Source organism: Leptinotarsa decemlineata, unplaced genomic scaffold (genome assembly GCF_025532065.1).
Source record: "Leptinotarsa decemlineata unplaced genomic scaffold, Ldec_3_MD MMD2_P_RNA_scaffold_6, whole genome shotgun sequence".
In the NCBI taxonomy this organism is placed as follows: Eukaryota; Metazoa; Arthropoda; class Insecta; order Coleoptera; family Chrysomelidae; genus Leptinotarsa; species Leptinotarsa decemlineata.
This window is the reverse complement of record NW_027412533.1, coordinates 1,058,289-1,086,279: the sequence shown is the minus strand read 5'-3', so window position 1 is coordinate 1,086,279 and position 27,991 is coordinate 1,058,289. Positions and strand designations below refer to the sequence as shown.

General features: G+C 32.7%; 2 protein-coding genes across 4 annotated transcripts; one reads left to right on the top strand and one right to left on the bottom strand.

Annotated features, from left to right (window-relative positions):
- Nucleotides 1-23: 23 nt before the first annotated feature.
- On the top strand, nt 24-18,363 carry LOC111518319 (N-acetylglucosamine-6-phosphate deacetylase). 3 transcript variants are annotated; one of them, XR_002721646.2, is made up of 8 exons: nt 24-364; nt 1,587-1,858; nt 13,035-13,164; nt 13,225-13,313; nt 15,176-15,320; nt 17,025-17,201; nt 17,817-18,014; nt 18,066-18,205. XR_002721646.2 is itself a non-coding variant. In XM_074169742.1 (7 exons), exons 1-7 carry the CDS (start codon nt 166-168, stop codon nt 17,709-17,711), a joined length of 1,026 nt encoding a protein of 341 aa, XP_074025843.1. In that variant the 5' UTR covers nt 24-165; the 3' UTR covers nt 17,712-17,726. The 3 variants fall into 3 exon arrangements, 2 of the variants coding, with proteins under 2 accessions (XP_074025843.1, XP_023030509.2); XM_074169742.1 differs by lacking the exons at nt 17,817-18,014; nt 18,066-18,205 and adding an exon at nt 17,698-17,726; XM_023174741.2 differs by lacking the exon at nt 17,817-18,014 and having other exon boundaries at nt 25-364; nt 18,078-18,363.
- Nucleotides 18,353-27,952, bottom strand: LOC111518310 (Tudor domain containing 3). The gene is made up of 6 exons (XM_023174730.2): nt 27,751-27,952; nt 27,604-27,688; nt 26,280-26,664; nt 22,069-23,432; nt 21,608-21,782; nt 18,353-18,530 (listed from the first exon to the last, which is right to left on the bottom strand). Exons 1-6 carry the CDS (start codon nt 27,774-27,776, stop codon nt 18,490-18,492), a joined length of 2,076 nt encoding a protein of 691 aa, XP_023030498.2. The 5' UTR covers nt 27,777-27,952; the 3' UTR covers nt 18,353-18,489.
- Between the last annotated feature and the right edge of the window lie 39 nt (nt 27,953-27,991).

Genomic DNA, 27,991 nt, shown 5'->3' with positions numbered 1-27,991 from the left:
ACACGCATGAGTAATGAATTCATGAGTACATTTTGATTGTTCTGATTGTGACCGGCTGATGTTCTAGTTGCGAATATATTTTCATGAATGTTTTTTATTTTATATTTTTTTTACTTTCTGATATGTTGAAACAGAGTTGATGAATTTTATAGATTCAAGTAAAAAATGTCCGAAAGATTGACACAATTTGTGAACTGCAAAATTTTAAGAAATCATAAAATTTCTCCTGAAGACATATGGGTTAGAAATGGGAAAATTGTCGACCCAGAAAAGATATTCTTTGATGAGAAAGTTCAAGCAGATGTAGTTGTTGATTGCAAAGGAAATCTTATTGCTCCAGGATTTATTGAGTTACAAATAAATGGTAAGTCTGATTTTAGAGAAACTTTCCAAAACAACGTTTATCAAGTTAATAATTACTGTGATCAGGGAAAACATTTGAGTAGTGTCTATTCCAAGGATTGCCAGTGAATTTATCAAAGAAAAGTTTAATAAATTATTAGATTGAACTCAATGAATCAACAGAAAAATTTTGTTATACAAAAAAAAAAGATTTTTTGTAGAAGTTCATTTCAAAGTTCTATGCAGAAGGCAGTCGACTAAAGAAACAAAAAACATTGAAGGAATAGCTCAAGATTTCCTTATGAGAGGTTATTGAATGTTACAATGAAGTTTTCATTGAACTTTTTGTGAATTTTTCACCTTCCATAATCTGCAAAAAATTGTAATGGGGAACTTTATATAAATGTAGAAAGGGCAAACTTCTTTTTCACCCAGATAAGTTAACAACGTAAATTCAGTGTATGTTTTACAAAGGAAAATGTGATATTTATTAGTAATTCATCGTATTTGAAAATTTTGCCTTTCAAAAAATGAGCTAAGAAAATTAGATAGATACTTATCTTACAGTTTCAGAGGCCAAAATCTGCCTTCTTCATCTTAAGAATTGAAAAAAACAAATATGAGTTTCAGTTTTTCTTTCTTCGATTCGTTTTATTCCCAGACTTCCTCGACAGATGTCAAAGAAGTTTCAAAACATGAAATATATCAATGTTGTTTATTGACTTTTAAAACATTCAATGTAGTGTGTTTTTTGGATATTAGTCTGTTACAAACTTATGAAAAAACTTCGAATTTATGCAGTAATTTATTGAGGTGAAATAGAATTTTACTTCTTCCACACCAGCACAACAAAAAGTGACTTTTCAATATTTTTGGATTCATGGATGTTCATCCTAATTTCTAAGTTGAGTATTTGAAGTTTGTGACTAGTCCACTAATTTTCTATATGGGTATTTACGATCCTTATTGTTTTACTTGTAAATCTTCAGGGATGAATACATTTTTTTTCTGTTCCATGTCGATTCTTGATAAAGCTGCTTTATAGAAGTTCAATTAGTCCAAAATGAAATTATCTAGTAATAAATTTCATTACCCATTTCCCATCCGTATCTTTACATTTCAACACTGCATATAGGTAAGATGAAAGAAGTCAGTGTTTTCTTTGATGATGAGCTTAAACTTTCTCATAGCATCATATTTACCAAGTTTGCGAGAAGTACTTTGATGGTAATTTCGTTCCACAGGAGGTTTTGGATTTGATTTCTCCCACCATGAGCACACTGAACAAGGAATAAATGTTGTGGCAAAAAATTTGTTGAGTCATGGAATTACATCTTTCTGTCCAACTGTGGTAACTTCGCCCAAAGAAGTTTATCACAAAATTCTAAAACGCATCAAACAAAGGAAAGGTGACAAGAACGGTGCTACAATATTGGGAGTCCATGCCGAGGGGCCTTTCATAAGTAAAGAGAAAAAAGGAGCACATCCTGTGAACTACATTGTCGAGCATGATGGGGTAGGTACCATTTTTTAGTCAGGCAGAGCCAGAGTAATTATTACAGATATGTGCTGTTATAATCTGAAACTAACTAAAACTAAAAATTAAACTAATTCTTAGTTATTTTTAATACCTCGACACGTGTTTCAATCACCAAGTGATCATCTTCAAGAGGAAGATTGAACTAACTCTTAGTTATTTTTAATACCTCGACACATGTTTCAATCACCAAGTGATCATCTTCAAGAGGAAGATTAAACTTCTTAGTTTAATCTTCGGTGTTGGGATAGAACTCCAGTTATATTGAGAATTGTTACTATAAAATGATAAATATAATTTTTTTTCTGATCTTATAAAAGCAATAGGTATATGCATAAATTGTTTGTTTGAAGTATAAATACTTAATATAGTTTGTTCTGGCAATTTATTCCAAACACAATCGAAAATTTATCTTTTGTAAAGAGAGAATGAAGAAATTCACTTTATTATCAGAAAAAAAATTATAGATAGAACATAGATAATATCCAATCAAATAAGAACAAGATATGTTTCACTGAAGTAAACAAAAATGAGTAATGCTCAGTAAATAACGGAGAGGAAAACCTTTCTGGCTTTCTACTTCTTCATTAATGTATAAAAAATTTGAATTGTCCAAAAAAAGAATGGAACCTACTTGCAAACTAGATCTCAAACATAATGCATTTATTATTAAACACCAGACCGCTGTTTGCAATGCAATAAGATTTATGTAACAATATCCTGATACTCCGATATATCAGTGATTCTCATTAATCTTCAGATGCATTAAGTTAATTACAGTTAACAAATTTCATCCCCTTAACACTAATACCACGAAATACTAATTTAGAGATGTGATTTGACTGATATTTTTCTTGGTGATGACTGATAGATTAGTTGATAAATGATCCCGTTAAGCGATCATAAGAGCCGGATTTGAATTTTGGTCATTTCAATTATTTTCAATTGAGTTTTTTTGAAAGATACATACAGCTGCCAGACTGAGTCATGCCCGGTGAGAAGCTCCTCCCTCAAGATGTGCAGTAGATGTGTAGAAATCTGTTATTAGTCTGTTAATTTATTCGAGCAGTAAACATCCAAATTCAGGACCATATTCAGTTAGTGATGAAGTTTTAAAAGTAAATTGCATGTACACATCTACTGGACATCTTGAGGGAGGGACTTCTCACCGGCCATGACTCAATCCGGCAGCTGTATGTCAAAGCAAATGATGTTTTATATTTTTCCGGTAGCAGGTTCCAGAGAAGAAAATTTCGAACTGTTTTTACTCTGGTAGGGTAGGTGGTTTTTCACTATCTGTATCTATGTTATTCGCGTTCATTAACGAAAAACTTTGGATAGTCATAAATATTTCAGTGTCATAAACACTTTTCATGTTTTACACCTACTGAAACTTTAGAAAGACATCAAAAAATTCTGAATGGATAAATATTCCGAATATTTTTATTTATACTCTGTGCCTAAAATCTGAAACCTACAGAGATATAATGTCAATTAAATCAGGAAACGGTTGCCCATTTTAGAGTTTATCCAAATGAAAATTGAAATTGTGAAATTCCCACAATGAAGTGTTTCTTGAATATATTGAAAAAAGATTTACAAATCAAATCAATGCTTTATTACCCAAGATCTGAACATCTTAATGGCAAATTCTAGTAAAGTGAAACTTGTATATGGGACATTGAAAACAAATATAAGCTATAAAATAATGCATAGAGACAAGAGCAGCATATACGGACAGAACAATATATAGCCCAGCTGAACAGATACAAATATAAGTACATGAATATATGAATATTGAATAAATGTAATTAACATTGTTTACACAAAACTACATGCCAATTACTTGGTAGAAGCCTTGGTAGAATTCGTCCACACTATAATAGGGTCTCCCAACAAGGAATTCTTTTACTTTCTTTCTGAATTTCTTTTCATTATATATTCGTCTTAAATTAATGGGAAGGTGATTAAATAACTTCTTGCTATTAAAATAATAGAATTTTGTGTAAGGGCTAGAGTAGGTGTTGGAAGGGAAATGAAGTAAAACTGACGTGTATTATAGGTGGTATTGATTTTTATATTTTTTGTAGATAAGACACACTGTTTCCAAAATAAAAAGAAATACTAAGGTTAGAATTTGTTGCTTCACAAATAATGGGCGGCATGGATCCCTGTAGTTAGCTTTGCATAAATATCTATTAAATTTTTTTTGTAGAGAATACCATAATGAAATTCAGTTTGAAAAACTAAAAAAACACGCTTTGATAGCAACACAAACTAAAAAATAAAAAATAATTCGAAACTAATTTAAGATTGTGTTCAACATAGACAATAAGTCCTATGGCTTGATGTAACTAATGACTTTTAATAAGTCTGAAATCAGAATAAATCTATTTACAAAAAAAACTTATTTTGTTGTAAAAAAGCCTGGGATGCTTTAACACTTTCAGTGCCAGGGTGGTTTCGCAAAAATGTCTCACCGGCCCAGTTCCGGTTTTTTACATTTTTATATTGAATGTAGGGGTCAATGTGTCCTGGTGAAGTTTTTTTTTCGTAGGCAGTATTTTTACACAAAAAAAAGGTATCGGTCACTAGTGACCGCTTTGGCACCACGGGTCATGAATGCCTACTCATTAGGTAGCGGTCATCGAAGCGGTTACTAACTCATGTCGAGACTTGTTTACCAACGCCTTCATTCGGTGTTACGAGCTCGAGAAAGACGGTTGTGCTTGTCATTTTTACTTCGCAAATTTTAAAAAATTTGTGAATGATCACGGCGCTTGGTTGAACTGGCCCTAAAAAATAGGAATCAGTTTTCTGATGAAGGTTAAGGATACGACATTTATGTGAATATGTGTTTATTGAAATTTATTATTATAGAGTTCAGTGAAACTGACTCAGACCCATACGAAACGTCAGATTCACTTCAAGATCCTACGTATACTGTTAGCCGTAGTGATGATAGCCTATCACCAGATGATAATCAACTAGACGAAACTGAAAACGTTTTGGTAGGTGAAGATGGCGGAAACACCACCCATAATCTCACGCAAAACAAAGATGAGGTATTTGTTAGTCAAACAGTAAATGTGCAAGATAATAATTCTGATACACAGAATTCAAGTGATAGTGAGTTTTTCCCTATAATGAACAGTCTGGTATCAAACCGGAATACGCAGCAGTTTTGGTGCATGCTGAAATCTCCGAATTTTATTCGCTGTTTATAGATAACGAGATTCTGGAAATGATGGTGGAACAAACTAACCTCTACGCTACCCAAGAACTTACTTCAGCGGACGATATATCACAGGCTTCAAGATTACATAACTGGACTCCTACAAATAAAAATGAAATGAGACAGTTCCGTGGACCCCTTGGATACATGGGATTGGTGAAAATGCCAAAGCGTCAAAGATTATTGGAGTCAAAAGCGTCTTTTCAAAAACTCCGTCGTTTCAGAGATTATGACCAGAAATAGGTTCCAATTACTTTTAACATTTTGGCATTTCAGTGACAATCAGCAATGTCCTGATTGTAACAGAGTTTATAAGAAATATGTCAAGAAATATATGTACCTGGCAAAGTAGTATGCATTGATGAAAGTCTCATTCCGTTTCGTGGACGTTTACTTATAAAGCAGTATATCCCAAACAAGACCCACAAATATGGTTTAAAAATGTTTAAACTTTGCTGCGATAATGGTTATACATGGAACATGAAACTATATGCAGGAAAAGAACAAAATCCTACTACGTCAGTGCCGACAAAGATTGTAATGGAACTTTCAGAAAAACTCTTGAACACAGGAAGGACAATGATAACAGACAATTGGTACACTAGTTTAGAATTAGCAAATCAACTTCTAGACAATAATACACATTTAGTGGGAACACTTAGGGCTAACCGTAGAGGTAATCCAAAGAGTGTAACATCAAAAAAGTTGAAGGTAGGGGAAATTATTGTAAAAGAAAATAATAGGGGCGGAAAGTGGCGAAACAAACGAGATGTCCTTTTTCTATCAACTAAACATGGCGATGAAACCGTTGAAGTTACTCAGATCAGATCAAATGGCGAGTTATATCAATAGAAAAACCTGCAGCCATTATGGAGTATAATTCAGGAAAGTTTTCTATCGACATATCAGATCAAATGGCGAGTTATAATACAGCGTTACTTAAGACAATAAAAATGGTACAGGAAAATTGCAGTGGAAATACTGTTAGGTACAGCTGTTGTCAATGCACACATATTATACAGAAATATTACTGATTTCGACAGAAAATAATAACAAGTTTACTCGAACCTACCGAGAATTTTGAAGAGAATGATAATCAACAATGTGCAACTACATCAGCAAAACGACAAAAAATTACACCCACACTTTTGCAAAAAGAGATGGACCGGCGGTGAAAACAAGAATATATTGCAGGGGATGTTATAATAAAAAAGTGAAATTTAATCTTGAAAAAAATTAAGTAAAAAAGGTTACCACTTACTGCGCAAATTGTGAAAATGAACCCCATTATTGTTTGGAATGTTTTACCACTAGTCACAAATAATTCCTTTTTTTCTTCTTCCAAAATTTGTATTTGTTCATTACTCTTAGTGTAGAAATGTATACTCGTTTTCGCTATTTATTTGTACTTATTTCAATAAAGAATACTTGAGTTTTGTATACTTATTATATTTAGTATTGAGAAAAAACCATTATCAACTTTGAAGCGGGTAATTTTTGGAGGAGCAATAGGAATCAAACAATTCATTGGAGAGAAATGGTCAGCAATGCCATGGCGGTCATGCCTATATAGCTAAATGCGTGTTAAAGCTGTCGTCTGTATAGCTCTCCAAATCAAGTTACTACCGTCGGTCACAGGTGACCGCTCTGGCACTAGAGGAAATGTCCTCAAGCAGTCTCTAATGACCGCCCTGACGTTGAAAGTGTTAAATTATATTTTTATTATGGCTCAATCTGGCAAATGTATATTTAGCACCCCACGCCTTTTCACAACAAAACTAATTTTTCTGTAAATATATTTATTCTGATTTCAGACTTATTAAAAGTCATTATTTATATCAAGCCATAAGACTCATTATCGATGTTGAACACCATCTTGAATTAGTTTCGAATTATTTTTTAATTTCAACTTTTAGTTTGGCTTGCTAGCCCATTTGTTTAGGGATATTTTTATAACATACTAAATATCATAAAAATAAATGCACGAGGTCGTTTCATTTCGATTAAATTGGTACACTCGACCACCCTGTAGATGTCTATGGGTTGAACAAAGCCTGCAAAAACGGTAACTAATCTTTTATCAAGTTTTTTACAAACTGTAGGTTTTCGGCTAAAATGAATAATCTGAAAGTGTCGAGTTTGTACATTCTATGCAGTTCTTGCTCAGCAATTAAACTGGAAATATTGTGCTTTAACATGGAACGCGATCACTTACCATTGGCTGAGATGAATAGAGCTGTAGGGCTTCTTCAAGGTGGCATGCGACAAAATGATGTAGCTCTTTGTTTGGGGGTCTCCCAAAGTGTTATCAGTCGATTGTGGCGGCGTTTCCGTGAAACTGGCAGTCCAGCCGAACAACATCCAGGGCGAGGACGCGCTACAACTGCAGTTCATGACCGATTTTTGGTCTTAACCGCAAGAAGACAACCGACAATCACAGCACCTGAGTTGGTTAACGTGTTGCAGCAGACGCACCAGGTAACCATTGGTCGTGATACTGTCAGAAATCGACTGCATGAAGCAGATCTCCACAACAGAAGGCCACTTAGATGTCCACCTTTGTCGAGAGGCAATCGCGGTAGAAGATTAGAGTGGTGTCAAGAACATCAAAACTGGGATGCAAATGATTCAATTCAATTCAATTCTTTATTTATCCATTCGAGCAAATACAGCTATAGGACAAGTCAAAAAACATATAGACATACAACAAAGTACAGTGAGTAAAATGATAAAATAAAATAAATTATGTACATGCATAACAAGAATTGCAGACAAAATACAATTAACATAGGATAGTGAAATAATACATGTTTACAGGTTGTTCTTTAAAAAATTAATTCATAATAATCTTCTAGAGAGTAGGGACACAGATCAATTAGTATCTTTTTCACTTCAATAAGAAATTTCCGGTTTGAAAAGGATCTATATCTTTGTGGAAGTCGATTATAGAGTCTTAAGCCAAGTACAGTAGGTGAATTTAAGCTAATATTTAAGCGTCTGAAGGGAACGCAATATTTGCCTTTCTGTCTAGTATCATAATTGTGTAGTTCATCTACACGCATATGGTCGTCACGAGCTTTGTGTATATTCTTCAAAAGTTCTAAAATGAAAATACCACTAACTGTTAAAATCCTCATGTTTTTGAAAAGGTCACGACAACTATGGTTAAATGAGACTCTAGCAATACATCTAACAATGCGCTTTTGAGCCAGAAAAACATTTTGTGCATATGCTGATCCACCCCAGACTGCAATACCATAGTTTATTCTTGATTGAACTTCTGCAAAATAGAATGAACGGAGATGATTCAAGTTCAATGTATATCTAAGATTTCTGATTTGGTAACATTTTGAGTTCAGTGTCTTAGAAAGCTGTAGACAGTGAGTTCGAAATGATAAGTCTTCGTCCAAAAAAATTCCAAGAAATTTAACACTTTCAGTACTATAAATGCATGTGTTATTAATGTTGATATTTAATGGCAGTACGTTTTTGTTTTGATGAGTATGAAAAGTTACACAATTTGTTTTGTTTGTATTAAAAAGAAGAGACATATCAGAAGACCAGACTGAAAAGTTGAGCATTGTGGTGTTAATTTTTGTTTTCAGAATTTCAGAGTTCTCTCCTGTAAAAAGTAGCGTTGAGTCATCTGCATACAATGTAGTGAATGCATCAGTTAAGATCAGAGGTAGCTCATTAATATATAAGACGAATAGTATTGGCCCCAGAATGGAGCCTTGAGGTACCCCAATGTCATTTCTTTGAGGAGATGACCGAGATGTTTTACCACAATGAGAGATTTTTACAATTTGTTTCCGTCCTTTCAGATACGAGCTAAACCAGTCATGAATTTTACCTCTTATACCAAATTTATATAACTTATCAAGCAGAGTTTCGTGTTGAACACAATCAAAAGCTCGACTTAAATCACAAAATATTCCTGTTGGATTTTCACCCTTCTCAGTAGCTATTAATACTTTCTCATAGAAAGAGATAATTGCTGTTGTAGTAGAGTATTGGCTACGAAAACCATGATGATTATCCATAATAACTTTGTTCCTCTCTAAAAACGATACCAGTTGATTTAGAACCACATATTCAATTACTTTTGATATTACTGATGGAATAGTGATTGGTCTATAATTAGATATGTCAGATGGATTACCTTTCTTTAAAATAGGAGACACTAATGAAGTTTTCAATTTTGTTGGGAATATCCCGTCCTCAAGAGACTTATTAATCACATGAGTTAGAGGTTTAACTATGTATTCTGCAATTTTTTTTAATATTACAGCTGAAATTCCATCATAACCACAGGAGGGCTTATTTTTAATTTTATATTTTATAACATTGAGAACATCTATCTCAGAAACATATTGAACAAACATACTCTCTGTTTGAAAATTATTTTGTGGATATTTAATTCGATGATTTAGGTGTTGTATATTTCCTATTGTTTCCTTAGGTATGTTTACAAAATAATCATTAAATATATTTGATAAAATTGATGGTTCTTCAATAATTTCATTATGTAATTTTATTGCGATGTGTTTTTGGGGTTTATTTTTTCCATTGAGCTCATTTATAATCTGCCAAGTAGACTTACTTTTGTTTGATGAATTTTGAATTTTATTGATGTAAAATTGACTTTTCGTACTTAACAAGAGGTTTTTATGTTGTTTTTTGGCAAATTTATACTCAAGATCAAGTATTGGAAATTGTTTTCTTAGGTAATGTAATTGTTTTAAATCTTTAGATGATTTTTTTATTTCATTTGTTACCCATTCATTTCCAGTGGTTTTTTTAATTTTTTTGTTTTTAATAGGACACGTGGCTTCAAAGTTGTAAATCAATGTGTCAAGAAAGGCGTTAAATTTTGAATCAGTATTGTTTACCAAGTAAACCTCTTCCCAGTTTTCCTTCTTTAATAAGGTTATAAAATTATTAATATTTACCTCACTCGTTTCCCTAGCATAAATTGTTGTATTAACAGAAGGTTCATTATCTGAAGGTACTGCAAGTAGAAAATTATCATGGTCTGATTCTGTATTAATATCAACCTTACCCTCACAGTATTCAACATTTGTATATATTTGATCTAGTATACTTTCACAGGTGGAAGTGACACGTGTGGGAGTGTGATTGGTTGGGAGTAACCCATATGATTCTAAAAGATGAGTAAATTTTAGAGACTGATGTGTCGTCATAGAATTTATATTGAAGTCACCACACAAAAATACGCAACTCCTGTTCTTACATACAGTTTCCATAATCATTATGAGGTTTTCAAAAAATGTATCAAAGTGGCCTTTAGGTGACCTATAACAAGAAATAATTATGAATATTTGTGTTTTCCTGATCCATTTCAAACCACAAATTTCAATATCTTTTTCAATGCAATACTCTTGAAAAAAAAGTGACTCTACATTAATATCATTTTTGGCCCAAATGGCAACTCCACCTCGATTGTATCTGGATCTACCAAATACATTTACCAGCTGATAATAAGGAAAGTTAAAACTCAAAATGTCGCTGTTTGTCAACCAGGTCTCAGTTATGCAGATAAATTTCAGGTCCATATTGCAATAGTCCGATATTAGTTTGTCAATTTTATATTGTGTTAGTCCACTAATGTTTGAAAGAAGGATATAGTATTTTGTGTCCACTATTTTGGTATGCGATCTAAAAAAGACAATGGCCTTTTTTCTGCTACCACCACTTCTTCATTGCTAAGGAAATGTCTGCCCCTTCTGAAGTCAAAACGTTCAAATCCTATATATCTCGGCCAGAAACACGGATCATAGAGTTTTTCTTTTAAAAGAGGATCTGCACCAACCATGAACGATTGATTGTTGCGTCTTGTATTGAATGTTGATAGCTTTTTAACTTCAACTTCTAGTAGACTCGAGTCCTGTTCTAGCTTTAAATTTGTTTCAATGAAGTTTTTAATGTTTTCTTCCTCAATATCATCTGGAACTCTTGTCACAAATAACCAAATTTTTTTCGGTTTATCCTGTTTTCCGTGAAAATTACTGTCTCCATTACCACAGCCAACATTTATTTTATTTATTTTTTTTATATTATTTTTTTTTGTTTTTGTTTTAGCCTCTTCAAAGCCTTCCTCTGCGTTCCCATCATCATTATTTAAATTAATAATCTTAGTCATTATCTTTCTTTGTTTGTTTTCCAGTTCCAATGTTGGATTTATATTTTCCTTTTCTTTTCCCAGTTCCAATATTGGGATTTTATCTTTGGGTGTTTTGTTTTTAGGTGTGCCATCCTGTATGTTGGTGTTTTCCCCCATTTTAGACTTATCATCAATTTCAAGGTGTTGTTTTGTATACTCACTTTTTTTGAGTGACTTGTTTGTTTTTGTATCATCCGCATATCTACTGCTTTTTGTGGAGCCTGGGGTTTGATGTTTTATTTGATTTATGGCAAGTTTTTCTTCCATGAAGGCAATTTTCTCCTGTAGCAGACTTATCACCTGTTCTTTGTCGGTAATGATTATGTCTTTATCTAGTATGATTTGTCTTAGTAATTTATTTTCTTCTTTAAGATAAGCTTCTTCAGATAGATGAGCCAATTCTTCACTAGGTTGGTCAGTTTCATGTTTACAGTCAGCCTTTTTTTGTTCCCCAGGCTGCTTGAAACATGCTGGATGGAAATATTCTTCACACTTTTTGCACTTAATTTTATTAACAACTTTTTTAGAGCAATGTTTACATATGTAACTTTCAATTTCTCTGAGAGCACTTGACAGGACACCTGTTCTTTCCGCCATATTGGGCCACAGTTTTGTTTACAGACGAATCCAGATTTGGATTTCATCCAGATTCTCGTCGAGTAAGACTGTGGAGACGACCTGGAAATAATGACGTTTGAGACACGTCCAGGAAGTCCACACATACAGAGGTGGTACAGTAATGCTATGGGGCGGAATCATGATCGGCGGCAGAACCGATCTCGTTTTTCCAAATCGCTCCCTCCCATCTTGACAGTACCTCGACACCATTCTTTTACCTATCGTCCGTCCGTTTGCTGGTGCTGTTGGTGAAAACTTCCACCTAATGCACGATAATACTCGTCCACATGTCGCGCGTCTAGTGACTGACTGGCTCACCAACGAAGGAGTTGATGTATTGCCATGGCCAGCACAATCACCGGACCTGAATCCCATCGAGCATGTGTGGGACATGCTTCAACGAAGAATTACTCCGCATATGGGGAACATTCATACAATGTTTCAATTGAGAGAGCTTTTAATCGCTGAATGGGCAAATGTACCTCAACAAGACATTGACAATCTCATTTTGTCGATGCACGATAGATGTAGGGCCGTAATAAACCAGCGTGGAGGCCATACTTTGTATTGATTCCAATTTTTTTTGTATTATGATTTTTTTTCGGGGTGCCAAAGAAGAGCCATATTTTTTTTAGTTTTGCTTATATGCGCACTCAGTATTTTTGACCATTTAATAAATTTTGTTGTAAGTTACATTCGTTTAATAATCACCCGTCAACTTTTTTTTCCCTAAAGCGATCTAAAAAAAAAATTATTGCCATTTTTAAAAATATCCCTAGACTTTTCCGATGTGTGTATAGACACAGACAACTACACAGACAGTGTAGTTGTCTCACTTGCTCTTACACAGAGACTGTGTGACGAAATTATTCAATCATGACCAGGATAATGAGATGAACTTATGAAACTATTGTATTGCCACCGGTTCTTAATAGGTGACAAAGTTTAAAAATATATCTGTTTAAAGTTAGTCAAAATCGAGTCCAAAGGAGTCAAATTTTCTCGTGCTGGTCCTACTTATCTTGGACACATTGTATGCATACAGTAAAAAATGTGTAGTTTTATTACAACAATTTCGAACTCAATTTATTATAGGTATCATGTCTTTTTTATTTCAGACACTGTTTCAGTTTTTTGAACTCTATGGCAGTTTGGAAAATATCAAAATAATAACTTTGGCGCCAGAATTTCCGAATTCCGACTCTGTAGTAAAGAAATTATGTGAGAAAAACATAGTGGTATCCCTTGGTAAGTTTGTGAAGATCATTAGGTGAGTTTTGCATATACAGAGTAATTTTTATTTTCAAGGACATTCTACAGCCAACTTAGCACAGGGGGAACAGGCTGTAAGAAAAGGTGCAACATTTATAACCCACCTATTTAATGCCATGCTGCCAGTAAGTTTTTTAATTTCCAACAGTATGGTGTAAAATGGTATATGGAAATCAACAAAGAAAAATTTGCTCAGATAAGTCAGTTGTCGACATGGAAAGTTATTTTAAATTTATAATGGAGTAACTGAAACTCCAAAAAGAAAATAATGCCAATTCCTCCTTAAAATGCAAAGAACTGGAGGATCGTGTATCTTATTTTTTAATACCCAGGTCATAAGATCTAGGTTTCCATATTGTGATTGTTTGGTTCCGAAGTTGTAAGTAGAAACGCAACAAGAAATTCAGTAGATCCTTATCAGGTCTGTCCTATACAGGGTGTTAGTGAATAAGTGCGGCAAACTTCAGAGGGTGATTCTGCATGAAAAAATTAATACATTAAAATTAACACATTAACTTTTATCAGCAAATGTTTCATTATCCGAGATACAGGATGTTGAAGTTTATCTCAAAAACTGACTATGTATTGCTCTGGTAGCGGTCCATTTGTTGACATGCAATTGAGAATTTTATGTTCATCATTGGCGCGCATATGGGTGATGATCTCAATGCCACTGATATATTTTACACAAAGAACGATTCTTGAACTCCTCATTCAATTTGTGACAATCTCTCCTGCCTTTTTTTCGTATGGGGCTCTGTTTTTATGCAAAAAAATAAAACATCTCAACACGTATTTTTAATTACTCTTATAACTTATCTAGTGGCGGTGGTATTAGGATACTGTTTCCAGGACAGAATACCCCCTCACTCCTAATGTTTGCTTGTCGTCATCTACGTTTGCGCGAAAATGATACATTTAAGAAACAAATATCTGACTGAGCGCCTTTGAGAAGTACGAATTTTGCAACTAGAAGAAGCAGTTCGCGAGTTAATTGCTGGGTCACCTGAAACAAGTACTCGAAAAATTGCCAACATAGTGAATGTGACGAGGCTAATTTAATAAGATAGTGTATATTACATTTCCATGAAAATCATCTCTGGGCTGAGGAAAATATACATGAAATTTTTAAAGATTATTTTCGCACCAGTCTTCAGGAAATGTATGGCTTGGGTTACTTCATGATCATTTAATCAGTCCATAAAAAGCGACTCTTACTTTCATTTCCTACAGGAAGCGTTACCTATTCTTCTTGAAGAAATTCCTCTGGTTCATGCATGATGGTGCACCAGCTCATAATCACATACATACAGTATATACAAATCGTTGGAGGAAGTACAGAACATTGGCCTGCTAGATTACCAGATTTAAATGCTCCAGATTACTCCATGTGAGTTTTTTATCATTCGTCACTCCATTCCACTTCCGTTGAAAGTGTTGAAGACCAATTATTGCTGGCTGTGCGACAATAAGAAATACACAAGGAATATTTGCGTGAATGTGACAATCAATGAAGCAAATCTTGTATCACGTGTGAGGGGAGCCAATTTGAACATTTACTGAAGCTTTGCTACAGCATTATTCATTATTTTCGTTTTCTGTTATTGTTCAGCTTCAATGTCATTGTATTAGAGAGTTCTTGATAATGTATTGAAATAATGAAAAATACTCGTTGATATATTTTATTTTTTGCATAAAAACGGCGCCCCCATTCGAAAAAAAGCAAGAGATTTTTTGTCACAAATTGAATATATCGATCGGTTTCAGAACAGACTCAGTTTTTAAGACAACCTTCAACACCCTATATCGTGGAAAACACAGAATGTGAGGGCAAAAGTTATATAGCAAACTATTATTATTTGTCGCCCTTATTCACTAACATCATGTATGAGAGATTTATAAGTTTTTTTCTTTTAAATCCTCGTACATTTTTGGTCTCTCAAAAAAGTAGTCACCACGATTTGCAGGTATTTTCAAACGTTTTCAGTTCCATCACAGGGACCCTGGTTTAGTAGGACTTTTAGCTTCTGATAACATTCCAAAAGACAAAACTATCTACTTTGGAATAATTTCCGATGGAATACATACTCATCCAGCTGCTTTGAGGATTGCCTACCGGGTGCATCCAGAGGGTAAGAATGGTCATCACATTGATCAGATATGCTTCTTCTACTCTAAATAGTCTTATTCAATAATCACAGCGAACCCCTTTAAAAAAATACTGACTATTGATAGGCATTTTATCAAAAAATAATACAAAAAAGCAATAGATACATATGTTTAGCATTAGGTAATAGAACAAATAAAATATTTTTAAAACCAAATACTTACAATAACATAAGTAGGTACTTAAATAATACAATTAATATGACTAATGTCCGTTGTCATAATGGACGTTTTGGTTCACTCGTCTTGGTGCCTGACGACGGGTACGTTAATGTGATGAGTGGGCTTGTTTTTTGTCACAAATGGAGTTGATTCTGAGAGCAATTTTACTCAACTTCAATCCTAATTCATATTCAGCATTCAGTTGATTCCAGTATTTTGTCTTTATAATGACCTGGTGTGAAAACCCACTCTCACATAAGTAATGAACATTCCTCTGGAGAGGAATGTTCCTCCTGAAGAAAATCAAGTAGTTTTCATAAAACAACTCATTTTTAACTTATCATTTCAACCTTTTTCTTTAAACAATTATTTAAATACTTAAAAAATAGGAATGAAATAATGCATTCAACATTTAAAGGGATTCGTTTCTATTTCACCATTTGGCAACATCGGTTATAGCTAATAAAGGACAATGTATATGTTACCTGTATGAGACAAACAAGGATGTCATATTTCAGAGGCGTTCTGTTTACTTATGTTCCGAGTTCCGAGACATTCTGTGACATATAACATTTTGTGCACCTAACATATCTTCCTCTATAAAAATAACAAAACAACTTTTGTTTATGTGGATTGTGGAGGTGGTATTGAAGTATAAATTTATATTTTGCCTTAATTGTTGATTTATAAAGATAATTTTCCTTTTTTAAAGTAGAATATCTAGGTACGTATAAATTATTTCAACTTGATAAAGGTGCTGTTGCCAATATGTGAATTAGGAACAAATCCCTTTAAAAAGTAAAACCCAACATTTGAAACCTCAATTTGAATACTTTTTGAAGTGAATTTTAAAAACTCATGAATTAAACTCAACTTTATTTTGTTCAAACTTGCATTTGATGTAATAACCCAAATTGAGGAACATTCCCCATGTACACAAACGAAGTCATTAAATCCAATCATGAGAAATAACTCCACTTCTATCAATGATAATATAAAATCTGAGACAAATTTCAACATTATAGTTTCTGCATTGATAACAACTCGAGCCCTTCGCCTTTGATAATGCCTACCGCAGTGGTAGACGAAAAGTCAGCTAAATATCCGGAAAATAGCTTTGACACAGTTATCTCCGGCTGTGAAAGTTTACACTTTAGATGTTTTTTTTAAAATGCCAGATGTTTCCATGCAATTCAGGATGCAATGACATGTTTAGGAAGCAACAAATTGTTTTAAGCCACAATTCTTAGATTGAGATATATATTTGATGAGTTAATATTGGTTGATTATACTCTGTCCCATCTTGGCAATTTATTTTCATATTCATTCTGGAAATTACATTAGATGATTAGGAAAAGAAGGAACTAAGTAAAATAAAAATGGTTTATTATAAATAGACATTTTTGTTCCACGGAAGAGGCCAACATTGTTCTCAGGGTCAATTTTTGTTGTCATGGGTGTACACAAAAATCACTTCCTGTAGTTTTGATAATCGAATTCTATCTTAGGTCTGGTGTTGGTGACAGATGCAATATCAGCCTTAGGTCTTGGAGAAGGAAAATATAAAATAGGACAAATGGATATCGAAATCAGGGAACAAAATGCCTATGTTGCTGGAACTGATACACTCTGTGGTAGCATTACTTCAATGATACAGTGCGTTAGATTTTTCATGGAAGCTACTGGTAAATATATAATTTATTATTGGGTAGTTATTGTTCATAATGAAAATAACTTTTGATAATGAAACATTTGGTTTTGTGAAATTTTACACCGTCGCGACGAGTACATTGAATAATAACCAATATTTATATTGTTTTTGCTGAGTACTGACTCTGTTGGGGACATTAGACTAAAATGAATTCACTTGGAAATGTTATCCATTTTGTGAAAACTTGGATAAATTCAACTTTTAATCAAACCTGAATACTGGATGGAAATCCATAACATATTCAAGTAACACTTTGTAAGATTTTCACTAAACAGTTCACAAAGCCGCAACAAGTGTTCAGTGAATCATTTTCAAGTTGCTCTTATATCGTAGCTTTTCAGATTTCCAACCCAAAGGAGAATAAAAAATAACAAGACATCAAAACCATTTTTTTCTCCCAAATTCTGAAGCAGAAAGATTGGTTTTAATATTAAAACTGAACATTTTTAAAATGGACTGAAAATTTTCAGAAAATATGAAGTGAAATAACATCCAAACTAGCGGTGAATTAGCGCAGTGGTACTGGGCTCGACTCACAATCAAAAGGTCTTGAGTTCAATCCCAATCTCTACCAGATATTTTCTTCCAGAGAATTTATGTAGTTGAAGTTGCAATGATTCTCCGTTACATGGCTGGCAGATTGCAAATAACCATGATATTCCACAGGTGGCTCGGGAAGTTCTTAGCATTGCATACCCAGAACATGATGTTAATGACCGAAGCAGTCGATGCCGTTGACACAAAAAAAAAACCTAAACTGTTGGTTTACATTGTTTTCCACTCAGAAGTAATACGTTTTTATTCATACACGACAGTTAATACTTTTGTTAAAATTCAGGTAACTTTTCAGGTTGTGGCACCGAATATGCCTTAGAAGCAGCCAGTTTGCATCCTGCTAGAGTTCTTGGTATAGAAAAGACAAAAGGAACTTTAAATTTTGATGCCGATGCAGATTTTATTCTACTAGATGATAATTTGGACATTATCTCAACTTGGATAGCCGGAGAATGTGTTTATGAAAAGTTATAGATGAATGTCTTGATTCAAGATGAACTAGATTTAAATATTCCATTGCACTGAAAGGTTCATATTTTATACATTTTATTATTATGAAAATAAAAACTATTTAGGAATAATGTATCAGTTTATTAAAAATTAATTTCACACCTTCTAAGAAAATGTAAATAAATAATTAGTATGAAATGAATTTTAATCAAAGATTGACATTATGTTTATGCTTGGCAATTTTCTATCTTGAGTCCTTATTTATAATTTCGTGAGCTTCTTCTGAATTCCATAGAGCCTAAAAAAAAAAATTTAAAAAATGAAAAGGTGGCTTGGAAACATGTTGAAAATGAAATGTTGAAGACAAAATTCTTCCTTCGAGCAACTGAATATAATTAGAAAATAACTAAATTGTCTAAAATAACAAATTGTTTACATAAAATTTAGTTTTATGTTATAATTGAAGAGTTGTGTTTCTGATATATACAATTTTTGAAACTAGAGATATGTTGTGAATGATATTGAAATAGCCGAACATTTTAACAGATACTTTCTAGATTAGTGATAATAAGAAATAATAATAAATCGTTTATTGCCCAACAGAATTCACCCATTCACAGGATTAAAGTAAATAATCAGTACAGTAGTTTAGTAACGGTAATAATGACAACAATAATTTGAATAAATATTCAATATAATAGAATAGAAAAAACGAACAAATCATTTACATACTTCAAGTGCAATGATCATAAATAAAGTTGTATATAGTCGCACATTGATTTTATTGAAGATTTCAATATAATAGTAACAGTTTTCATGAGAGAATACAATTAACAGTTGAAAAAGAAGATGAGCACAACACCATAGCATTTTTAGACACTTTGATAATAAGGAAAGAAAATGGAAGTTTGTGCCATGTGTACCAAAAACCGATCAAACCAGACATAATATTGGATTTTTTGTCCTGTCATCCCTTTTCACGAAAAACTGCAATATGAAAAGGTCTTCAGCATAGGGTAATGACACAGCCTTGGAAAATATCACATAGAATATGTTCAAATAATGTCAAATTTATTGTTGAAAAATCAATTCTGAAATATCTCGTGAATATAATCTTATACACATGCTCGAATACTGGTCAAGCTACCTGCCTTCCAGTAATACCAAAGGAAAAAAGTATTTCAAAGTGAGTTATGTCAAAGGATCATGAGTTGCTCAAGTATTACAAACCACAAACAATAGATATGAAAAATGTTATAACATTGGAAGAAATTATAGAATACTTCAATTTTGGTAATTTTCAGTTACTAGATTATGACGATAACCTACAAAGGATCTCGAGACAATTTTTCTAGTCTTGCCAAAAATAAACTTGAATTTGTTTCTAGAATTATTCCAGTTTTTTTTATCTGCCTGATATTTTATTTCCATGTCGATTTTAATGGAAATTATATTATTCTGAATGTCTTGTCATTTCAGCTGTCCTTCCTACTGGAATGGATTTTTTTATTTCAGTAAACAACTCAAAAATTTTGTCATATTTCTCTTCACTATCTCTTCAATAGGTGTCTTTTTAAACCCTTTGTGATTTCTTGTTTGCTAAATTTTTAGTTTTTGATCCCTATTCATAAACGTATAATCTTTCTTGGAATGATAGAGAACATAAAAAACTTTTCTATATCCGATATTTGATTATAACATTACATCAGTAACAAATCAACACTTTTTATATTTTTTGCCACATTTTACTGAATAGGACTTTTATTGTGAATATTCTTGATCAGGAGGTGCAACTGTCTTGTAATTTATTATTCAACCATCCAATGTCTTGAAATTTATGTGATATCCTCTGACGTCTACGAATACCAAAAATTAGTCTCAAACATGAATTTTGTTTTGATATTAACCTATTAAGCAAGGACCATAAAGAGAATCTCCAAAATTGAACCATGACAGCACCAATGTCTACTAAAGAATATCTTCCACATACAGTGTTAGAGATTTTCGACATCCACATATCGTTTTCAAAATAGAATAGGCTCGTTGTAATAGACCATTGATATACTTTACGAATCTTAAGTTAGCTTCATTAACCAATGCCAGTGGTTCATTATTGATGTTGATGTTCATGTCGAAACATGAGTCACGGTGTTTTTTTAGTTTGAATATAAATTTAACGAAAGCATCAATGTATTGATGAGAATGGTTGCAGTTTCTTTGTCTTTCAGAGGAAAGCTGTAATATACTTGTGTGTCATCAGCATAAAGATGAGCCGAACATTTTTCAAAAGAATCTGTGAGACCTGAAATGTATACGGTCAACAAATAAAGGCTCCTGGGGGACACACCAGCCCGACGATCCTTATACTGAGATTGGTTATTAAATATTCATACTTTTTGTTTTCTTACTATCAAGTAACTTTTGAAATATGTCAGAGTTTCCTCAGAGACCCCAATGAATTGTAAGATGTTCAATAACAGTCGGATTGATTGTATCAAATGCTCGGCTGAAGTCCAGAAGAGTTAATACAGTGCATAACCCTTGATTAGTAGCTCTGAAAATATAATCAGAGATATGCAAAAGGGCGGTTGTGCAACTATAGCCCTTTCGAAATCCAGATTGAACTGCAGAAAGCAACGAAAAGTTTTTCAGATGACCTTGAAGCTGCACTTTGATAGCCCTATCCAATACTTTGGACGAGTTGGTAAAATGTTTATTGCTCGCAAGTTCTTATATTCAGTGGGACTAGAATTTCTAGGTATAACTTTAACAAGTGCTATGCCCCACATTTCCATGAAAAATATTTTCAGTCATACAGTAATCGATTAAATGTGTAATATATTGTATGATGTACTGACAACACAGTTTTATTAACCTAACATTCAGCCCATCACATCCACAAGCATTTGTTCTGATGTTACATAACGTTCTCTAGATAAACAAATCATAAACCTCTTCAAAGTGGGATGACACATTCACTTTCCGATTGGTTTTATAGAAATTCAAAAATGCCTAGGTAAAATGTCAAATGTTGATATTTCAAAAATATTAATGAAATATATACTCAACACATCTTAAAAAGCAATATTTCTTTTGTTGATTGTGATTTTTATTATATTCTTTTCTAACAATATGCTAGTTTTTATATTTTATTGCAATTGCAAGGGGATGTATATAGACAAGATCAGATCTGTCAACTGTCAGATTATACAGCTCAATTATTAAGTGAAGAAAAAAATCCAGTGACTGGCTAAAAGGTGCTGGACACATCTAGTAATAGAGACTAAATGAACTTTGAACATAGATCAAAATTATAGGAAATAATTCAATTATTCAAGACTGAAATGGTTTTACATTCACGGTCAATTTTCTTACCCGAATGCTGCCTAGTATTCTGATCATAACGCCTATTTTGATGGCTATAATCTTGTTTACTGCTATGCGCTACTGGCAGACAATCACTCTTTAAAATTTCTTCAATATTTCCATAACCTTTGAACTTGACTGCGAAGGTTTTATCAGTGATAGCTGTAATTGAGGCATCATAAAACTGAAAAAGGGATATTAGAATGTTTCATCCAATTGTAAAATATCTAAAAATTCAATTTCACAAAAGTAATTATTCAGAAATTATTTAACCTTTTCTTATTATTATTTATCTTCAAGAGATCATTACTGTATGATAATATCAGAAATTTAAAAGGAAACAACTAACACAAGAATCTAAAAAAAAAAAGATACTTAATAGTGTACTGGACCCAAAATTCGAACTTCTAACACTGAATGGATGGTAATATTATAAACTTAACCTAACCAATCAAACGAAAGTTTCTCACCTGTCCATCTTCCCAATATTTAGCTAAGCAGTCATCACCAACTTTCCATTTTGAATCAACCAATTCTTTGCTCCCTTCGATTTCACTTTTTTTCACCTGGCCCAGGTTCAAATATTGCCTCAAACTACGACTGGCAAACTGACTGTTCACAGATATCTTCTCTATACTATTAGCTACATCATTGATTTCATTTTGTGAAATACTGATAGTTTCTGAGGTATTGCTATCATCAATTTTTTGTTGGGGTTTATCTAGAGAGTTCAGATAATTTGTGTTAGAACTGTTATTGGTTGGATATTTATTGTATTTTTTATTATTTGCATTTGAAGTTTTTTTTTCACTTGGTTTATGGTCAGAAGTTTCATATCTATTTATGTAATTATTGCGAGAGGTTGATGAATAGCGGTTATCATTTTGTTTATGCTGCGATCTATTTATCGAGTCTTGATTATAACCATTGTTTTGATTGTGGTTAAAATCTTTATTATCTCTGGGCTTCTGAACCAACCTATCAGAAGCTTCAAAATGACTGACAGCATTTGTTTGGTTCGAGTTCTGGTGAAAGTCATTGGTTGGTTTTTTCTGTGAGTATTGTGACTGATAGGAAGATTTCGGTTGAGACCTGTCAAATGAATTATTATTTCTGTTTTCAAAGCTATTTTGAATGCCATAGCTGTTGGATTTATCAGTTTGTTTTCTCTGTAACCTTTCAGGAATGTTGAAATCATTGTACACATTTTGAGAAATCTGATTATTATCTGATTTAGCTTGTGATGTGGGATATACACGATTTTCACTCGATTTTGATTTCTCTCTATGCAACGTATTGTTTCTATTATTGTAAGGGTTTTCAAATTGGTTACGATTATTCTGGTTCAATGGTTTTTCACGAGGGAAATTGAATTCCTTGTTCTGTTGTTGAGCCTGATTTTGATATCCTTTTTGTAAATTACATAATTTGTTGCTCTCGGGTTGTGTGTTGGTTTTGGCAGAAGATTGAGTCTCAGTAACTGGCAACTTATCTTCGAGAAAAGAAAACAATGATACTTTTTCGGAAGGTCTTTGTGGCTTTTCTGAAATCTCTTCTTTTTGCGTAAACTTTGCTTTACTCCTGTGTTCTCTTTTATCCTTGAAATTGTCCGTACTCTTCGCTGGTTGTATGTTTTGTTTTACTCTACCACTGAACACCTTCTTAGTAGCTCCTGAGGTAGCTTCTGCAATCGCACCTTGCCTCTGAAGTTCAAATTCAGAGTTTTCTTTAACTGAATCTTTATTTTTGCCTAAGGATTTAAAGTTAGACTCTTGGTTATTGTTTTGGATTTTGGTTCCAAAATTCACCCATGGAGGAGGGCCGTCATCACCTGCTGTAATAATCATAACAAATAATGAAATATTAACAAAAAATTAATATGATATTCAAAGCAACTAGCTCTACCAAACACCAATATTGTGAAAGTCTGAATATGAAAAGAATATTTTTTTTATTTGTGTTAAAATAAACATTAAGTTTTTTACACAGGTCAATACAGATACAGAAATATATATATATATATATATATATATATATATATATATATATATATATATATATATATATATATATATATATGACATAAAAACTTGGCAAGTTGACTTGGGTGTCACACCAATAGGTGGTTCCACTTATGTTTCGCTTGCGTTTACGCAGATATTTTTATCAAGTACTTTCTTGGTTTTTTCTCATTTTGTCTTCAATCGAGGACCGCCTGCCCAGTACTGACGATGCCCAATAGGCTGAAACAGCTGTCTACCGGTGGCTCTTAAATTGAAATCAATATGGGAATGATCAAAAAGTACTTATCTATTCACTTTTTTTATTTTCATGGAATTATTTTCCAGCAGCTTGACTGCATTAACCTTTCTAGATTTTATAAATATATAATATATCGAAGTAGGCACGTAGGTTTCACAATATCAACAATTTAAAGTTTTCAATTCATTTTCTCAGAGACAAATTCAATGAATACAACATTCTAAAGGTTACATTTAATTTCAAATATACTGTTAAGGAATTCATAGTAGCTATAGAAGGCTTTGTTTGTTAAATCATTTTTCAATAGAATCTTCAGTTCATTTGTTTCAAGATCCCTGATCCGGCAAGGTAGTTTGTTGTAGAATTCTGGAGTATAAAAAAGTGAAGCATTCCTTGATTTATGAAAGTCTAAGATTATTCATTCTTATATTGTCTCTTTTCCTTGTGCAGTGATTATGTATATTGCTTTGAGTTTTATATTGATTAATATTTTCACGCATATTGACAATGCATTCGTATATGTATCTTGATGGAATGTTGTAAATTTTTGTCTGACATCGGCACGATACTCCACGTTGGAAAGTACACGCATTGCTTTTCTCTGAATGCCAAATACTGCGGATGCATGTGGTGACTGTCCTATACTATTATCGCGTATGTACAAACTGATCGAATGAGAGCTTGGAAAGTCATCACACAAACTTTCTGGTCCACTACTGATCTATGATTATTTAGAAGGTAAATGTTTTCATCAACTTTACTGGCTATATAATTTACATAACAGTCAAACAGCAGTGTGGGGTCCAGGTATACTCTCAAAAACTTTACTGATTCTGTATGATAGGTGGAGAAAATCATTGATTCAACTTTGCTACCATTTAGATGCAGCCATTTTGAAGTGAACCAGTCTGATGCTTTGGACATTGTAATGGCCATACTATCCTTTAAAAATTCAAAGTTTACCTTGGAATTTGTAAAAGTCGTATCGTCAGCGTAGGGAGCTATGAGCTAAGGTATATTTGATATCGTTTATGTAAATTAGGAACAATAGTGGACCTAGATGTAAAATAAAATCTAGCTTTGTAATAATTTTGCCACAAAACAAAAATTTCACTGAAATTCTTAGCCGAAAGTGTTCTAAAAACACAGAAATATAACAAATATAAAATGAAAATTATGAAACCTTTTAAAATAGGCTAATTATATATGAAATGAACTATGGTTCATAGAAACTAATCATAACAAATAGCATATGATAACCAAAGTGAATTTCAGGTAATCTGTTCAAATTCTTTACGACCTTGAATTCCACAACACCTTATTTTGCCATATCAGACTGTCAATATTTGTAAGAGGTTTATCTTTTTTTTTTATGAATAAGTTAGTTCTGATTTACTAATTCGATATTGTTTCACTTACAGAAATTTATAGAAAGTACTAAGGAAATAAATATATTATTTTGAATTGAAATTCTAAATATATTATTCTCCCCCAGCGTTCCTACATAGTGGAATCTGTCAAATATCTGCGGGAAGACAACTACAGACATTTGTGCAAAATTCCTTACAGAGGAAATTCTTCCGAATGGTTTTAGTTCATTCAATCGGAAGATCTCCTAGAAAATCGAGTGATCACTTACAAACCGGTTTCACAGTAGAAAACCAAAATGGAAGAATGTCAGTCACCTTCAAGATTGTATAAATTTTATGCATGTTGATAATAATAAATAAATTGTTACATTCCAGCAAATATTATACAGAAAGTAGTAGTTGAAAAACTAAGTTAACCAACTATAAAGTCAAAAACTGTCATAGAATTTGTAATAGTCAAGTGCTGAAATTAGGTATTCCTTGCTCCGATTGGTAGTCCATAAGGAAAAATCCGCAAGACATGAAACATAACCATCTCTTACATTACATACACTTTGCTGCATTTACAGAGTGGCATTTATAAAAGAATGCACATTAATCTGACTCTTAATGTTTGAGGAAAACGGCTTGAGTTTGCGTTACTCAATTGCATGTGACTTGCATTTTTTGAAACCAATGGGAAAGTTGATTTGGTCAATTATTAACAAAATTATATATTATGATTATCATATCATAACAACAAAATTTAAAAATTCTTCATTATATAGAGCTGTAATGATTTTATTCCTTTTTGGAATTTATTTATTTACATTGAATAATTAACATTTCCAGATAGATGACAACCTTCATTCCTATATTAGATTTTTCTGGTTTAATGGAAATGTTTTCACCATTATTATTGATCAATTATCAATTGAGTCACATCTAATGAATTTCATCAACTGATTTACCATCTGTACATTGTAATAATAATATATGTACCGAAATTACAAACCTGCCTTTACGCTTATGAAATCTGTTACTAAATTAAATAAGAAATATTTACTTACAGTTCGATCTATGATTCCTTTGAACGCTTTTCGCAATCTCCCATTTTTCAACAAGATGGGGAACTCTACCACCTAATATAGTACAGTTGCTGGGGTTCAACAAAAGACACCCGGAAGTAATTTTAGCACTGCTAATAAGAACTTTAGTTCCGGGAGGTGTCTTATTGCGGCTGATGGCATTGATAAGACCAATTTCTAATGCCTGAACATATGTATCACCATCTGTTAAGGTTAGCTTTAACATTCGGGGAGCTGCTTGAGATTCTTCGTTAGCTTTCGGAGCTGAAATATTCCTAATCTTCTGAATCTGGAGAATAATCTTGGAAGTTTTGTCTTTGGATAGTTCATTTGTTAACATGGGACTGCATATTTCTTTGAGATCAAACTAAAAAATGAATAGAAAAAGGGATAAGCCAAATTGAAAGTATATATACTTTTAGGAGAAATAAGTTTTTTGGAAAAAACTTTTTTGGCTCTATACTTCATGATTATCTAGAAAGTAGATTCCGAAAAGAGGAAGACAAATTAAATATAGCAATAAAAAATCTCTATCAAAATTTGTAGATCATGCACAGAAGTTTCTTTCAGATATGTGCTGGAAAAAAATAATCCGAAACAACTAGCTTCAAATATGAACATTGAATTTCACAGAAATTATTATTTTCCAATCAATGTATATCCTAAACATTCATGATTGATAATAGTAATCTTACACAGAAATGCTACATCTTCAATACGTTTTTGGATAACTTTGAATTATGATTCAATCAATCCTTGCAAAAACTCCATGTCAACGGTGACTAGTTTTTGGAAGTAAATCAACTAGTTTTATGAATGTTTTTTACAAAACATCATTATGATGGAGCTATTGAGTATCCTCCAGTTACATTTTTTCATAAGAATTGTGTTATTCATTATTCAAAGTTAATCAAAAGACTCTGATGGAGGGTTGAAGATAAGTGTTTTCACCAGAAACTTCTAGAAGTCTCCCTAAACATTTATAAGTGACATTTTATATCAATACTTTTATTATGTTGAGTGAGATTCCTTAGTATGATATCTGTTTTGATTCCAATACGAATGTTCGTAGTAGGTACAAACTGAATGAGAAAAGTTAATTCCCTGTAATTCAATGTTCATATATTTGAAAGCAAATGTTTTCATTGTTGTTTTTCCAGTTTTTATTTGAAAAAAACGTTCTGAGTATGTCTGCATCTGATTTTTTTCTACATTTTTTTGGAAGTTTCCCAATTTCTACTTAATGGTAAAGAAGTTGAGTGCCAAAAGGTTTTTTCTCCTCAAAAATATTAAACTATATAGTTACATTCAATGCAGACTTGTAGATCTTGTCTTTATCTTTGATGTTGCCGTTGTCAGTGACTAAAGAAACTCCGTCCGAAGAAATATGCCTAAAAAGAGAATAATAAATGTGACAAAATTTGGTGAACACCAGAACACCATCTATAACTACCATTCAGGACCCAATATGGATGACATTCTTTTGAAGAATTTATTTGTTTATCCTTGAAATTCAATTTATCCGATGTGATAAAATGTACAATTCGTCGACTACTCAAGAAAAATACTATTTCTTTGAATTAATATCTATTTTGTAACTTTTAGATAACCAAATGTCAAGAATTAACCTCAAATTTCTTGAGTCTTCTTCTCGTTTCTTATGGGTTTGCTAACTAGACCGTTAACCAGTTCTG

Excerpts from the sequence above, each read along its gene's own strand:
- LOC111518310 (XM_023174730.2), bottom strand. The coding sequence starts at position 27,776 with ATGTCATCCATATTGGGTCCTGAATG. Across the intron at positions 26,665-27,603 it reads TCTACAAGTCTGCATTGAAT|TTTGATCTCAAAGAAATATG; the intron begins GTAACTATATAG and ends TTCATTTTTTAG. Across the intron at positions 18,531-21,607 it reads GAATACTAGGCAGCATTCGG|GCTCTATGGAATTCAGAAGA; the intron begins GTAAGAAAATTG and ends TTTTTTTTTTAG.
- LOC111518319 (XM_023174741.2), top strand. The coding sequence starts at position 166 with ATGTCCGAAAGATTGACACAATTTGTGAACTGCAAAATTTTAAGAAAT. Across the intron at positions 1,859-13,034 it reads ACATTGTCGAGCATGATGGG|ACACTGTTTCAGTTTTTTGA; the intron begins GTAGGTACCATT and ends TTTTTATTTCAG. Across the intron at positions 13,165-13,224 it reads AAACATAGTGGTATCCCTTG|GACATTCTACAGCCAACTTA; the intron begins GTAAGTTTGTGA and ends TTTATTTTCAAG.